At 48.2% G+C, this 15,764-nt stretch overlaps 6 protein-coding genes across 6 annotated transcripts; 3 read left to right on the forward strand and 3 right to left on the reverse strand.

Moving 5' to 3' along the window:
- Positions 1–384: 384 nt before the first annotated feature.
- Positions 385–2,155, reverse strand: CNBB2070 (hypothetical protein; the record flags this gene model as incomplete). The annotated part of the gene is made up of 6 exons (XM_772313.1): positions 385–424; positions 478–557; positions 610–1,074; positions 1,127–1,269; positions 1,328–1,951; positions 2,020–2,155. 6 exons carry the CDS (start codon positions 2,153–2,155, stop codon positions 385–387), a joined length of 1,488 nt encoding a protein of 495 aa, XP_777406.1.
- A 3,323-nt stretch (positions 2,156–5,478) lies between these two features.
- Positions 5,479–6,321, forward strand: CNBB2080 (hypothetical protein; the record flags this gene model as incomplete). The annotated part of the gene is made up of 5 exons (XM_772314.1): positions 5,479–5,482; positions 5,534–5,956; positions 6,005–6,063; positions 6,115–6,184; positions 6,296–6,321. 5 exons carry the CDS (start codon positions 5,479–5,481, stop codon positions 6,319–6,321), a joined length of 582 nt encoding a protein of 193 aa, XP_777407.1.
- Positions 6,322–7,150: 829 nt separating this feature from the next.
- On the forward strand, positions 7,151–10,331 carry CNBB2090 (hypothetical protein; the record flags this gene model as incomplete). The annotated part of the gene is made up of 7 exons (XM_772315.1): positions 7,151–7,288; positions 7,343–8,155; positions 8,215–9,629; positions 9,680–9,855; positions 9,908–10,157; positions 10,204–10,264; positions 10,314–10,331. 7 exons carry the CDS (start codon positions 7,151–7,153, stop codon positions 10,329–10,331), a joined length of 2,871 nt encoding a protein of 956 aa, XP_777408.1.
- A 186-nt stretch (positions 10,332–10,517) lies between these two features.
- Positions 10,518–11,202, reverse strand: CNBB2100 (hypothetical protein; the record flags this gene model as incomplete). The annotated part of the gene is made up of 4 exons (XM_772316.1): positions 10,518–10,746; positions 10,812–10,900; positions 10,969–10,990; positions 11,078–11,202. 4 exons carry the CDS (start codon positions 11,200–11,202, stop codon positions 10,518–10,520), a joined length of 465 nt encoding a protein of 154 aa, XP_777409.1.
- A 661-nt stretch (positions 11,203–11,863) lies between these two features.
- On the reverse strand, positions 11,864–13,890 carry CNBB2110 (hypothetical protein; the record flags this gene model as incomplete). Its single annotated transcript, XM_772317.1, has 8 exons — positions 11,864–11,972; positions 12,031–12,287; positions 12,363–12,597; positions 12,662–12,809; positions 12,871–12,889; positions 12,956–13,071; positions 13,123–13,190; positions 13,235–13,890. The coding sequence occupies 8 exons, from the start codon at positions 13,888–13,890 to the stop codon at positions 11,864–11,866; spliced, it is 1,608 nt and encodes a 535-aa protein (XP_777410.1).
- A 103-nt stretch (positions 13,891–13,993) lies between these two features.
- On the forward strand, positions 13,994–15,019 carry CNBB2120 (hypothetical protein; the record flags this gene model as incomplete). The annotated part of the gene is made up of 5 exons (XM_772318.1): positions 13,994–14,395; positions 14,463–14,555; positions 14,621–14,641; positions 14,702–14,867; positions 14,934–15,019. The coding sequence occupies 5 exons, from the start codon at positions 13,994–13,996 to the stop codon at positions 15,017–15,019; spliced, it is 768 nt and encodes a 255-aa protein (XP_777411.1).
- Between the last annotated feature and the right edge of the window lie 745 nt (positions 15,020–15,764).

Here is a 15,764-nt window from a genome sequence, read left to right on the forward strand (position 1 = left end):
TCATTCGAACTAGAATGTTATCCTTGCTTTTTGTTTGTTTGTGTTTGCCATATCAGCTTGCGTCCAATGATTATGAAATGCATCAGTCACTCGAGCATCAGCCTATATCGCCTTAATGTTCTTTGCAGTACTCGTACTCATTATGAGCAGACGTCAGAGAAGGATTTCTGCCAGCCACAAGTTCTGTGAAGGACGCGCTATTGAAGACAGACAATGATTACCTGAGGTAATAAAAAGGAATTTTCATACTGTAAACACCGTACCTTAGCCTATGTGATTTGCTACACAGCGATATCCATCTACACATCGAGTCAAAAATGCCCAAGTATCCGAAACACACATTATAGGGGTTACACTCAATGAGGTCAACCCAAGGATTATTAATTATTCGTTGATATCCATTCCCTCAGCGTTGCAAGTTGGCCTGCACAAGTATATCAGCAATGATTACATATAAATGACAGATGTTATACGTACCACATGACCAGAGAATGCATATCCTCAACACCATCATTGTTGGTGGTAACGCCATTACCGTTAGCTACAACTGCATTGCTCTATGGAGAAATAAGCATCAGAGGTATTTGAGAACCGGCCTTTTGTACTCACAATACCGAGAGTAATCTTGATCGCAGGAGGCCCGGGCTTATAATCCTCTAAAGGCTCATCCTTCTTCTCTCCGCCTTCTTCCTTCGCGATCAACCTCAAAATATTCCTCACGGCGACCTCACCCATCCAATACGCGGTGTGGCCCGCTTGGATAGCCTTTGTCTCGGCACAATCTCCAATAGCAAAGATGTGGCCATAATCCTCCCCTTGAACAACTTCGTTATGTCCAATACCACTGGAGGTCTCAAACGAGCCCACATCGGAAACCGGTGGGGTGATTGGAGCTGGACCAAGAGAAAGCTGTGCAAGTTGATCGGCCGCGGACTCAACTTTAGCTGGAGGAATGGGCCCAGGATGAACCTGCTGAGTGGGCAGTACGCGGATACGGGAAGTGGTGGGGGAAATGAGGGCTGGGTTGACTTCAGCCATAAGAGAAACGTGGGGTTTCTGACCAGTACAGGGCAGCTAGATACTGCGTGAATAATTGCACACTATAGCAGCAGAAATTCATACGTACGACTATGTCGGCTTCGAACGTTCGACCTTTGTCCGTGGTGACGTATTTGGTTTTACCGTCGAGTGTTTCTGGCTCATCAGGCCAAGTCACCACTCGCTCACCGAGGACAACCTCCACACCCATTTTTGTAAGCGCCTCAATGACTACGAAATTAACGTCAAATTCATTTCAAAAATGGTGCTTTTAATGCTTTGAACTTACTGATCATGTGAAGCTCAAGAGGATACAGAGGCATCACCCTTGACCGGGAATGCAACAAAGTAATTTTCTTCTCTGGATACAAGTCCTTCAGGTCACTTGCATATTCAATGCCAAGAGCACCGCCGCCGACGATCAAGATACGATCGGCTTGCTTGAACTTCTCCTTTTGCAATTTCATGAACCGCAATCCACGCTTCTTCGTTCCCGGCTTTCTTTCCTCGTCGACCGCACCCTCATCAATCGGCTGCCATACGTTGACAGGATCTGGAAGCGTACTGCCAAGAGCATAGAGGAGATAATCAAATTTGATAGTCTCTTCAACCCCATCAAACTCGCCATAGGTCATGTTTTCGGCGGTAGAATTGCTAGAGCTGGCTTGTTGAGTAGGTCGAATGAATGTTACCTCTCGAGAAGTGAGCTTGGTAACGCAGGCCTGGATGAACTGGTGTCGGGAGCGGGCAGCAAACTCATCCGGTAGAGTAGCTGACTCGGCGGGAGGGGTCTGCGGGGGGGTGAGGGGGTCGGATGATGCCTTTGGTTGAGGCTCAAGCATGCGTTTGTAAGGAATGAAGCCCTTTGGAGCATGCTGAGACATAACAGTAAATCGAGGAAAGGCATAGACGTCTACGGGCAAATCCGGAACACCATTATTAGCCACGTTTCTGGTGCGAATGACACAAAACTATACGTACGGTTGAAGTGTGAGTTCCTGTCAATGGCGATCAGCCTCCAATTGGGAGGGAGCTCTTCTGCCAGCATTTTGGACGCATGGCAACCTCCATATGAGGTACCCAGGACAACTACGGTTCGCATGGAAGACTGGGACATTTGAATGGAGTAGGGTGTAATACTGAGTTTCGGTTCGTTTGTTTGGCGGGTGATGGAAACAAGGAAGCTGTTGATTTCTTTGTGTAGGTGTTGAAAGTTCTACAGCAGAAGTGGATTTCGGCCGATGCTGGAGCTGTAGTATGATGTGGGAGGCAACCGTGTATGAGATAGTGACAGACTCGCAAAGAATGGTTAGACTGCAGTGGGGATATTGGGGGAGGTGGTAAGGAGGACGGGGAAGCTGTGAAAGTGAGAAGAGAAGGAAGTATTTTGGGAGCGACGGACGTAAACGGAGAAGAGTTGGCTTTTTGACTTTTTCGAATTGGTGTGCGAGCGGTTTATCAGATATGGATTTGGACCCTGAATATTATAAAACCGAAAAGGCGCCCGTGGCCTTATTTCGGCGCTAAAAAGCCGACAATAACTCTTGCTTCGGCGTTCAGCAGTGAAGCGTAAAAGGCGCGTTGCATCTCTGCTCAGCCCTTCCATCTGTCGCTTCTTCGTTACTGTTAGCCTGCTAGTAAAATGGCGGATTGTTATGATGGACTCGGGCATTAAGACAACATTTTTACAGCAATATATGGTAATTACGTGATACTGCTAAACTACCGGTGTACGTACTTCGGCTCTCATAGCACACTTGTTGCCGTTATCGTACCACGCCTTTCTACCGACGTGTCCCGCCACAACATTGAGCAGCGCCGCCACCTCCTCCTTCCTCTGGTTAATTACAATAGATCCAACGATCCCTTTGTCACTTGTTGGTGATCTGTATTTTACATACTCTGTCTTAGCAGCAATGAAATGGAACAGCGCAGCCTTGCTTCTTGCATGCTTCAGTTGTTCCTGCGTTCTCATCAGATGGAAGTCATCATGTGATAGGAGGGCAGACAGCAGCGAACGAGCAAAGCGGAACCCCGCCTGCAGGCCGCCGCTATCGTCTGCAATAATAACGGAGATCGCTGCATGAGTGATATAAGAGTATATCTAAGAAGGTAAAAGGAGGCTTGTGGTAGGCAACTGTTGCATGGATGATGTTTTAATTTCCTACTTTTTTTTAATCTTCCGATCGTTACGTGCCGTGCGGCCAGACAACTTCTTGGCTCCGGTTGATGTGGGCGCCAGGCCTGCGTGGCGCCTGAAAATGAGGCTTGGAGATGAGGCTTCACCGCCTTCATTACTATTGTCAATCAGTCCTCCTCTTGGGCATGAGGGACACTCAAATCTCTTATGGATTCGACGTGATATTAACGCAACATCACTATCATTCGACGTGCCAAGTTTTAGGATCCTTCATTCGGTGTTCAGGACGACTGCACAGGCCGCAGGAAACTAGTATCATTTCTGCTGAACGAAATCAGGTAATCTTTTCTATGTGGAGGTTTGCCTGCATATCCGGAGGATTCTGCATCTTTTCTCTCTTCTCCATTGCATTTATTGCTTAGTTTGGTAACATTCGCAGGACGTCCCCAGAACCTCTTCTTTGGAACTTCCTGTAATCTTCGCGTTCTTCACCAACCCACCATCCTACCTTGTTTCCAATCATGCTCAAGTCTTCAGCTTCGACCGACCATACTTTACACTATCATAACGGCAGCTTCTTTTATTACATCACTCAGACGAACACTGGCACAGAGTACAGTCCAGTGTCCGTTTTCATTTCCATTCATCCATCTAGAAATGTGTTCGACTCTTTTTTTGCAGTCATTTAGTTCGATGTAACCTATTATATATCTGGGAACCGGCGTCAAATGTCGAGGCATGAAGTGACAGAGCTGGTGAAGGCCAGGCAGAGAAGGCGTAGGTTCACCAATAAGACAATGTCGTATTAGGGTTTGATGTTTCCAGATGGAAGGAAGCGACTGTATTAACTTTGTAGGTAACCAAGTCATACATTTGGGCAAGTGGACAAGGACGTGATATGACGACAGCGATCGCTAATGATATTTACCAAATGGGCGAGGGAATTAATAAGTCCGAGAGTGCTTCTGTAGGATCACAATAGGACAAGTAGTCGTCGAACTCGTTTGAGGCAGCGTGCAAGAGGTCGAAAGGGGAGTTGTTGATATTGGTGCTCGATGAACCAGATGAGATGTGGTGTTTGAGGCACGGCAAGGAAGTATGATCTGTTCTGTCAGTGATCTTCCCCCGAGCTAGCATATTAACATATCAGCAAAGACGATAATCTTCTGTATTCCGCCCAATAGAGGTTCACATTAGACCTCTCAGTACCAACAAGGGTGCCAAGGATTCCTATGAAACATGATTTCTTAGGCATAGCGTTTTTAAATCAATAACCCTTGTAAAGGACAGGACGCAATGCTTGTGGGTGTCTGTAGCTTTGTTCGGAAAGATTACGACCGCATTCTTTGCTTCAACGAGGCGGAGAAAATATTAATACCGAGTGGTTTCCTTTGGAGGAATGAACCCTGGCCCCGTAGCTAGCTTGTCATTCAGTCTTTTCTAGGCCCCAAAGTATCTTGTCCACAGTCTTATTTTGGAGGGGATTTTGTGGTAAAGATAAGGAATGATGGTGTGGCAAAAGCTAAGGGTTAAGGAGAGCCAACTTGATGAGAATAGAGGGCTGGTTCTGGACATAGAACATGAGGAGGACGAGGATGCTGTATGGTAGTGTGCATGTAGGTCGCTTTCATTCGCTGCCGAAGTCGGATGAGTGAGTGGCTATGGTGTCTTGACAAGGAAAGCTAAGAAGGGCATATCCACCGGGGGCGTATATACTTGTCAAAGTCTGTTTCCCGGAGTGGCAAAGAATAGCAGCATAATATTTACCGGTTATCATAAGCCCCCCCGCACGCGGCGGTGCAGTGATCAACAGCTGTTCGTTGTGCAGCTGTAGTGCACGGCCAGTCTCGTGTGTGGCCGTTGAGCGTTGGTTGGCGGCTGACCGCGAAGATGATGGATGGTGGGAAACGTGGTCGGGGTTCACCACTATCGCAGTATGGTATTTGGTACTTGTACTACTGAACTGTGTGGGATGATGTACGTTTCGCAGTTAAATCAATAATTTATTTGGTTCCAGCAAGATCTATTCGGTCATGTTTTACGCTGGACGCTGGAGTATGGAGTTTCCCCGTTTCCCCTTTCGTTTACCCCGAGGAGTCCCACCAATTCATGATGTCGTAATCGACTCCTTTCGGTCCATGACGTCATACAATGCCAACGCTGGAGAGGATGGCTTCGTGCCGGCATCATATAATATATATATAGATATGACAGATCATTCTGCATGCATTGCTTTCAACCTCTTCCAGATCATTTGCATATACGGCAACAGTTTAACTTGACGCTCACAGCCAATCACAATGTGTACGTCCCGTTTTTCAGTCTCAATTCGGATCCTCTCTTACGTCTTCTCAGCCAATTTTTTGAATCAAGTTACTGAAGCCGCTTCCAACGTGGCTAACACCGCTGTCAACACGGCCAGCAACCTTGCTACCCAGGCGACCAACCTGGCTACTCAAGCCGCTAACTCTGACGCCGCGGCCAATGTCGCTTCTCAGGCGAAGAATCTTGGTTCACAGGCGACTAATGTTGCCGGCAATCTCGCCAGCCAAGCTCAAGCTCAAGCCCATGACTTGGTCCCCGATATCGTTCCAACCCCTAGTAGCACCGGCACCAGTGCCACCTCCAGCTCTGGTACCAGAGGTGTGCCCGCCGAAGGGGAGGTCGACAGGAGTCACGATCTGAGCCCCAAGAATGAGATGGACAAGGCCAAGTTTGAAAGGTTGTATGAGAGGAGAGGATCTGCCGATGAGCTCCAAGATAAGGGTATTCTGAAAGGTACGATTGAGCCGGAGATTAAGGGATTTAGACTCATGTGCTTGTTAGGTTCGCCTGGTGACGTCCTGGCTGGTAAAAAGGCCGACCTTGAAAAGGCTATGAACATGGTATGTTAGCTCTGTAACCTATCTCCCTTTCAAAGCTGAATTTGCGTTCAGGATGTTCTTGACCAAGAAATCGCCCAGAGACCGCCTCCCGAAGAGCTTGTCCGGAAGGGTATCCTCAACCGTAAGTGATCTTCCAGTTGGCCCCAAAGTCATCCTCGTTGAACGGCAGCGGGTGATTTGGGTGGCAACGTGAATATTTATTGTGTCTCCTTACTAACTGACGACCATATAGCTTCTGAGGTTCCGACCCCTCAATAGATTTTGTGTATGCCGGTTAGAAGACTCGAGTTTTTGCGGCGCGTTGCAGTTAACGTGGGACAAGTAAAAGTTAGTATGAGAAGGATATGTCCTTAGGGATTGTTTGTACGATAAGTAGGAGTGTATGCCACATCATGAAAGTCTAAATGATGCTTCCCGTCCGCACTCAAGTGCAGACCATAGTACACTATTGCGCTGATGGTCGACGTAGTACGCGGAAAGCTAGCGTCATTATGATGCCATGCCTGCAGTGGGTGAGGCGGCCAAGCGCAGGATGTCTTATCCCTGTTGAGGTTCGTTGTATTCGGGTCTACTTCGAGCTCTGTGTCTTTTATTTTCACAAGGGATGTAGGAGGTGTACATGGAGAGATGTTGCGGGAGAAGTATCACCAATGCTATGACTATACTGCTGCGTGCACTTGATGAGGAAAAGACACCCAATCCTAATGGCGATGTTTTGAATCGATTACTTAATCTTACAACAGTTACTAAGGTGGGCACGTCTTCTGTCATAGCACACATGGTATTGGTCTTCAGGTGGATAGTCCAGCAATGCGCTTTCAAAGATGCGTGGACCATAATAATAATATCCTTTGGCGTTTGCCGGAAGTAGCTCAAGAGCGTTCATTTTTTTATATGCGGGGGCAGCAAGGGCTTGCGCGGGTCTCCGATGGTCAATTTCAGGGCATTTCTTGTAGTCCCTTGTCGCCTTTCGTCGCTCGTACTACATACGTATTCGCCGACTGTCATATTCACTCTTCATCTAAACTGAACATCTCTGTCTTGTCGCTCCCCCCTCGCCACCCCCCTCCCACATCCCACCATCCCCATGTCCACCACCAAAGCCACAGAGTCTTCCAACGCCCCTTTTTCGGACGACCCATCTTCCGGCCCGGCGTACCGCTACAAGCCCGTTGGTATAGCGAATGAATACAATACATGCTTCTTAAACTCTACCTTTCAGGCTGTACGTGATTTCTCCTCGAATCCTTAGACTGGATCACTAACGAAATTTCTGTAGTTGAGCGCCACAGCTTCGCTTACCTCGCTCTTATCCGCCTCCCCTGTTTCACCGCTCAACCCGCTCTCCAACTCCATTCTCCCTGCTCCCGTGGTTCCCCGCTCCCAAATTCCTTCTTTGCATGAAGAGATCCTCGAACCCGAACTCTATGACAAGCTACCCATCACCATCGCATTCACTTCAGCACTTCATGAAGGATATCGGCGGAAAGACCGATATATCGGAGATGAGGGCTGCATGCGTTTGACAAATATGTTGCGAACTGTCAGCGCAAAGCATCCACAGTACAATGACTTTGATCAGCAAGACGCTCACGAGTTTTTGAGACATTTGTTAGATTTGATGGAATTGGAGGAGAAAGATGCTATCAAAATTCTGCAGCCCAAGGACTTACCTGAAAAGAAGGGCAGGAGAAAAAAGCGGGCGGCCATTCAACCATCTCAAGCCGATGTAGAAACCCAGGGCTTACAACTTCATGATCATATCTCGCCCATGGTGTCGCCGCTGCCGTCTCCGGCTCATTCTCTGCCTGCGACTCCGGGTTTGAGCGCACGGATAGACCCAATGTCGAGGCTTAAGCCCGATGACGTCGATTTGGGCGTTGTGACTGGTAAAGTCCTAACAGAAGAACCTTCCGCCAATCCTGCTGAGGCAGAAGTAAAAATAACGGATGAGGAGAGTGGGGATCATTCAGTAGAGAAATCAGTGGAAACGCTAGTGGAAAATACGGTGAACGAAAAATTGACTCCCTTTGTGGATGTCCTGTTCGGTGGATTGCTTGCCAGTGTGGTGATTTGTGAAAAGTGTAAAGCTGTAAGTTTAGTCACCCACTCTACTATCTAGTATATTGTTAAAAGACTGATCATCATCAGCTGTCCCACACTTACGAAGGCTTCCTTGACATTTCTCTTCAAATGCCAAACGAAGGCGAACGAACTCGTAAACGGGACAAGGTCTTAGCCTTTGCACAAAGACTTATGCCCGGGAGGTCTTCCACTGCCAAAAACTCCCCTGATATTCCTCCGACTTCACCCAGCCAACCACTCCCTTCAGCTCTTTCCGATAACGAACTTTCAGACTCTGAAACCAACCCCAATACCTCCCATTTCGGTAGACGGAAAACTTTGAGCATCCCTGAAAGCGAAGGTGCCAGCCTTGGGAGAACAGGCTCGACAAAATTCAATCTTTTCAGTAGGAGGAAACGCGCTCACAGCAGGCCCAGCAGCGCTTCGTCAAGCGTCAATGCCACTCCCACTCTTGAGGCAGAGAAGACTCATACTGTGCCACCATCACCTTCTCTACTGAGTGAACGACTGCGCCATCATCATTTTCACAACAAGCGCCAAGCTACTCCTACTCCCGCCCAGGCGGCGTACATAGCCAGGATCCTAGCACCCCCTCAGGCTGCTGAGCAGCAAGACCCCATCGCCAAATTACGTGCCGCGCAAAATGGAAGTGGCCCGGTGAACAGTGAACCGCCAAAGGTCGAAACCGGCTTGGAGCGCTGTCTTAGAGAGTTTACGACGGTCGAGATTCTCGAGGGTTCAAATGCTTTCGCCTGTCATAAATGTTGGCGCATCAAGCATGGCCGATATGATCATCATGAAGCTACTGTGAAAGAGGAGGATGAGAATATCGTACCTGGAGACTCTACGCCTTCATTGTCGACTTCTGCTGGGCCTCCTTTAAAACATCCCGAGGGCTCCACAAAGAACTCGAGTCATTCCGAGGAAATGGCCAACAGCGTTGAGCAAGCCTTGTTGCTTAGTAGCCCACGACTTCCTCCACCTTCCATTTCCATCCGGCCCGGATCTGCTTCGGACTCTCCCACGCCTCACAATGGGCGTTCCGATCGCGTGGGTAGAAATCCTTCTCTCGGGTCTGTCTCCGGTGCCGGTGACCCAGATACCCGCGCACACTCCCCTTTAAAAAGACAAATCGAGGACGATGACACGTTGGTAGACCTCATGGCCAGTACCCACGTTGACCAGAGCTTCGCATATCAAGATTCGAACTCTGGCAGCATCATACTCCCCTCGGAAGCTGACACTGGCGAGGATGCAGACGCCCGGGACCGAAGCGAGTCAGAATCTGATGACTTGTCCGATTCCGAGAGTGAATCTGAAGGTGAGAGTGGCAAACCCAAGAGGAAAAAGAGCAAACATTTCGTTATGGGCCGGGCCTACAAGCGTTACTTGATCTCAAAGTCCCCGGAGGTCCTTGTTTTCCATCTTAAACGGTTCAAGCAGCTTAGCTCGGCGTTCAACACTTTTGCTTCTCTCAAAAAGTTGGTTTTTCTGTATGTAAAATGATGACAATGAAACTGATTCGTATTAGGATGGAAGATATTGTATCGTTCCCCGAACGTTTAGATATTGCCCCTTATCTTGCGCCTAATCGTAAAGATTACAAGGTGTCGCAAACTCCAAATGGCCCTCATGCCCCTTACATGGACTGGCCGAATCCTATGCAGGGACCTGAAACAGTGGAATCGGTGATGTATCGATTATATGGTGAGTCCAATAGGCTATTATATTGACAGGGTATATTAATGACCAAATATAGCTGTTGTCGTCCACGTGGGCGATATGACATTCGGACACTATGTCGCTTATGTCTTGGTTGATCCTGAGATGGTATTTGGCAAAGACCAGCCCAAGGAAGAAGGCGATTCGTCAGAGGCATCTGTAAACGGCGCGACCTCGCAAGATGCTCCTGCCGAGCGATCAGATACCTCAATTAACGAGGAACAGAAGAGCACGAAGGCGGACAATGCCCCGAAGAAGGACAGGAGAGTGTGGGCTTTCTGTTCTGAGTATGTATATCATTTAATCATGGAAAACAATGCTGACTTTCCTTAGTGAGTATATAAGGGAAGTCGATGTGGAGGAAGTGCTGAGAGCGAAAGCCTATCTGTGCTTCGTGAGTAACACGTATAAAATGATTAAATGGCGCACTAACAACTATCTAGTATGAAAAGGAGCATTGATCACTTAACTTGTGTAATATATCGCCAACGACTTAACAGAAAGCATGTAGCGTGTGCAGCGTAGCTAGATTACCATTTTTATCATAATGTCGTATGATTGTGCCACTCTTTTACCTTGCTTCATCATGTCCCTTTACACACAAATCTATGCAGAAAAATGCTGTCTCAAATTCTCATCTAATACACTTAGTTCCGGTTCCTCTCTAACCAATCAAGAAATCCATTACTGAATTTCACACAGCTTTCAAAGCTTTTGTCAAATCCATCTCGCCCACCATAGTACGGGTCTTCGATCGCAGGAGCGCGTGTTTTGGGAAGCCCAATGGCAGACTGTGGCAAAGAGGGATCATACGAGCCAAAGAGTGTTATGTGGGACTTTGACGAAGCAGGCTGTCTGTGTAAGAGGGTTTCCAAGCTAATAGGTGAGGTAACATAAGTATTAAAAAAATGAATGTTAAGAGTTGTGATGTCTGTACTCACTTGTGCCGATCCATAGCAAGGATATAATCGTACTCTTGGAAATCACGTTTGTCCACAGCCCTTGCCACGCCACTTATTGGGACATTGTGCTACACGTCTACATAAGTATCCTTTGTATATAACGCTTGCACTTGCAGGCGAGATGTGACCCCCTCACCTTTCGACAAACTGCTACCGTCCTTGAGGAAGGACACACCGAAAAATGAGCTCGAGCAAACACATACACAAAAAAATAATCAACGGTGGAAAAAGGTATTATTACTTACCTGGAATCTGGAGACTCTCCTTCATGGTAAGCACCGGTTCCTGCAGAATCTACACGAATATCAAACTTGGAGGAAAAACTTTCAGGCCGGAGGGTCACTTGATGTTTGAGGACAGCTTCTGCCATGGGCGATCGGCTTAATTATTACCCTGTGAGTTTCAAAGATGCTTGATGAGGAAGAGAAAGAAGGGGATTAGCTCACCAAATACTAAAGTTGGAAGATTTATTTTATTATTATTATTATTATTCTAGGTAAGCAAATATTACAACATATCGAGGGAGACAGACCAACTTGCTACAAACATAATCAGATTAGACATGGCCTGGCGAACGAAAACAACATGAAATGCGCATGAGAAACCAGAAATCACTCACCCGAGACACACCATGAGGACCTTTATCTTTTCAGGCTTATCAGCGGGCATTATGAAGTTCGTATTGTACGGGATGAGTGGGATATTCGATGAGATATAGGTGAGGAGGAAGGTAAGTGACTCCTGCGCCGAGGATAGAGGGCGGACGCTTTTCTATACGACGAAGCAAACGAGCAACAATAATAATAACAGACGGGCGAGATTATCTGGTGACATCATCACGCGGATCGTGAGCTGTTGAGAACTGAACGAGTTTTCAAGATTGCGCACAAGTAGCCAAAACCCACAGCAGCTCAGTAGTAACCGCAGCGGTAAAATGATCAGATGTGTACATGCATACCATGTTGTTTGTGATGGACAACACAGAGAAAAGTTGAAAAAAAAAATGTTAAAACAGATATTCTAATCCCCTTCTAATCTCGTCGCCTTCCCATTCTTTCATCAATCTCTTTATCAGCAACCTTTTTGAGAAGGTTTAGCTGGTTGGCGACATCTCTAAGTGTGCTCAAGACATGTCGGTTCCTATCCAAAATGGTCCATCACTAGATTCTTTTTGGTTGAAAGCAACATTTTTACTCACCCTTCAATGAAGAGATGCTCTCTATAAACGATATCATGCTCCTTGCAGTACTCTTTCACCAGCATACTTGCAGCTCGGAGATTATGCCTAGGAAGTCTGGGGAAAAGATGGTGCGTCACTTGCAGGTTGAGGCCGCCATGTATCCATTCAACGTTCTGATCGCAAATGACGTCCATCGTCGTACGAAGTTGACGAGAGGGGAATGATTCCGCAGGTCCAAGGTCCTCGGTCGAACACGCAAAATGAGACAGTACGATCTGCGAAAATGTTAGCTTGGTGTGCAGGGGGGGGGGGGGGGGGGCGACAATAATGATCTAAAATGAGGACCTTACCTGAACATGGACCGGGCTGGCCATGATATGGCTGATCAAGAGGTACCCCAGTCTCATCTGCCAAGAAGGGAGGTGTCGAAGCATAGAGCCATAGTACACCCAATAGAAAACGATACCCGCGATTTCGTATGCCCAGAAAGCATTCCGTCTGGGCTTGGGTCCTAAGAGATACATGTACGAGTTGGCGTAAAGGTTGAATCGGGCGAGCGACAGAACGATGTAGTAGAGATTATGCCTGCAGTTAACGCCCGATGAGTACTCGGATCAATGCTGGGAGAGAGTATAGCGCTTGGACATACTGAAAAGGAATCATAATTTTGGCAAAAGCGTCAAGCAACATCGTCCTTTTGTAGTACGTGGACCAGAGGCTGTTGAAGAATTCTTTTGAAATGGCGAAAAATGGGATATGCTGAATGTCGGGGTCATGCTCGGGATGATTGGTGACGACTGTATTGTGTGGTGAGTAAGTAAATCGGCTGAGATTGGTCTCTCCAGTGAATAAACGAACGATGATGGATATCATGATTCTAGGGGCAGTCCCAGTCAGTTTTTTTTTCTTTTTTATCAAAGAATTCCTTGTTATTTAGACTCACGTCACACCACCAGCCACAGCTCAAACCGCCGATCCAGCTCGCGACAGTCATGCCAATGACTCTGTCCCACCACCAGACCCCTGTCACCTCTGTATGACCCGCGTCGTGTACCACGACTTTTGGGAAATGAGCAGAGCGTCATGGGGAGGTCTTGTCGGTACACTTACAAGCTAATTGATGGAATAATAGACCAAGGCAAGTGGCAGATCCCATTTGTCCAAGCCAGCCAGTGGTGCTTCACAAGTCAGCATAAAAAGCCACAAAAAGTTTTTGACCTACTTGAAATAGAGGTAAAGCGCTCCGAAAGCTAATAAACTATACCGGATGATATCGGTGCCGTACCCGGCCAACGGTCCTGGCGGTTTGAACAGACCCGCCTCTACTAGACGCTTTTTCAACTGTCGATAGTCTTCTGACCTTTGTTCCTCCTTTTCCATGTCTACGGCCGATGCTGGTGGTTCTAGTTGCGCTGGTTCAAGAGTAATTACAGCTGGATTCGAAGACGGCGGATTGGGATTGGGGACGGGCGGTATGGGAGCAGACGAGGGATCGAGAGATATGGATTGCTGGAGAATAGTTTGCCCAAGCGTGACAGGACCTTCTCGCGCCCAATGTCCTTTGACACCGTCTGGATGTCTGACCAGCCCCAGAGCGATAGGCGGTGTCAATGGCGGCCACCCCTTCTTGCCAATGTCGACTCTAGCGACGGTAAACTTGTTCATCATCTCAATAGCAGCGTCGGAGTGATAGGCCTCTATCTCGTTTGTAGCGTCGCGTCCGACAAAGTGAAGCAGGGCGAGAGCACCGCCAGGGTGATATGGTGCCCACGGGGTGACATTGAGCACGCGGTCATGGTAGACGACGAGCTGTTGGCCTTGGGTGATCCTGCTGGCTATCTGGTTGCGGTCCCAGACGGGTTTTTGCGCGAGAGTCATGATGGCCTGGTGGTTGGTGGAAAGGCAGAGGAGCGGAAATGTTGTTGTTCACCCGGGATTTGTCCGACGCGGGCGCCAGTCGCACTTCCGCATCTCCCCCGGCATGCGCCCCCCCGCCCCCCCACGCCCAGAACCGCCCTCCCTCCACTCCTGGCTCCACCCGCACGCCCCGCCCCCCACCCTCGCCCGCTCGCCCCCCCTCCACCACTCCTCCTCCACCTTCCTCACCTTTGCCGTCTCCTTCCTGCCGCCGTCCCATGTAACCACAGAAGCGGCCCTCGCAAAGGAGGCGAAACGCATCGTCAGAGAGCTCGACGTCGTGCGCCGCGCAGGGCCAGAGCTGATGGCGGCGGGAGAGGGTGCCTTTCAGGCAGGCGACGGTCGAGCCCCTGGACGTGCTCCTGGAAACGAGAGAGCAAGGGAACCGGATCATAGAATGTGGGCATGCAGGGCACTGTGTCTCAAAGAGGGCAAAAATGGTACGGAAGGGGAAGAGGCTTTCCAGGTAAGGTCGGTCTTACAGTCTGATGACAGGAAACACTGACATCGGGCGCTTCCTGTTCTGGGAAAAGCTCGTGGAATGTTTCAGCGATGATGGTGAAAAGTTTGGCGGCGAACGTGTACTAAAAGTCCTTCGAGAACAGAATGCAGTGGATGTTTTGTCAGTGTGTTGTCGATGGGTAGGTGTTCATACTTTTCTCTCTCAGTCCCACATGCTGATATCGTACAGTATGGTGGGGATATGATTGGTGTAGGTCATCCTTCTTCTGTCGGGCAACCATGCGATGCTTATCTAGCTTTTCTTTTCCAGCCCATACGATTTCAGCACATTGCTACAACCGTCCAAACGTCCTTAAAGTCGCTTATCAAACTCGTTCAGCTACGAGATTTGCGCCAAACGCTTGACGCTTTGGACGAAGAGATTGCGTCTTTGCGCGCCAGATCAACAGACCTCGGATCATCCCAGACTGGACCTAGTCTGTCCATGGTATCCAGAAACGACAACAAAGACAGCAGACAGGGCAAATACGATTCAATTCAAGACGTAACCAAGCTCCAACGGCTCGTCAGTGCTAAAGAAAAGACTGTAGCTGTTCTTCTTAAGAAGCAAAACTCTACATCGGCATAGTCTATTCCGCAATGCTTTCTCAAACGATTGTACTTGTCAAAGGAATTTTCAATGGCACCTTTTCAATTGCCCATACGTTCTCCACCCTCATCCAATCAGCCAAAGCCAGACCTCGTTAACTTTTGCCTCGGGCAGCTTGGTCTCCTCAAAAAAAAAGAAAGAAAAAAAACCTCCCGAAGCTCAGCCTTGAGCGACCGGTGGCCTGCGGTAGTGGCAGCCTCGAGGCAGTGGACACTGTGATGTCCAATCGCGTACCCTCTCGCGGGCTCTGAACCAGCTCGATCCTTTGCGGTGAATGATGGAAGGAGGGAAAAACCTGATGGTTGCGGCAGGTCCCAACGCTAGATGTATATTCGTCCAGATACCTCCTCTTGCATCAGTCGTCTCACTCATTTGTTGTAACAATGAGTCACTGAATAATTAATCAACAACGCTTCATTCGCCTGAAGCTACTTTTCCTTGCTATCACCGCTGCTCTCTGCGAATCGTTCCTCTTGGCGTATTGTCCATCTACAAAATAAAAATGGGACGAGAACGGCCATTGACTATGTGGACCCTAATGCAGATATACCATAGCCTAGAATCTTACAATGCTATCTTAAAACGTTATAGGTATCGTAAAGTACATACATTTATCTATACCCTTTACACCTCCAGAATCTTGGAGAAGACATAAGATCAACTAGTTGTACCAAGGGATGTCAAATCACATTATTGGCCATACTTGACGACATGGGCGCTGTGC

Source organism: Cryptococcus neoformans, chromosome 2 (genome assembly GCF_000149385.1).
Source record: "Cryptococcus neoformans var. neoformans B-3501A chromosome 2, whole genome shotgun sequence".
In the NCBI taxonomy this organism is placed as follows: Eukaryota; Fungi; Basidiomycota; class Tremellomycetes; order Tremellales; family Cryptococcaceae; genus Cryptococcus; species Cryptococcus deneoformans.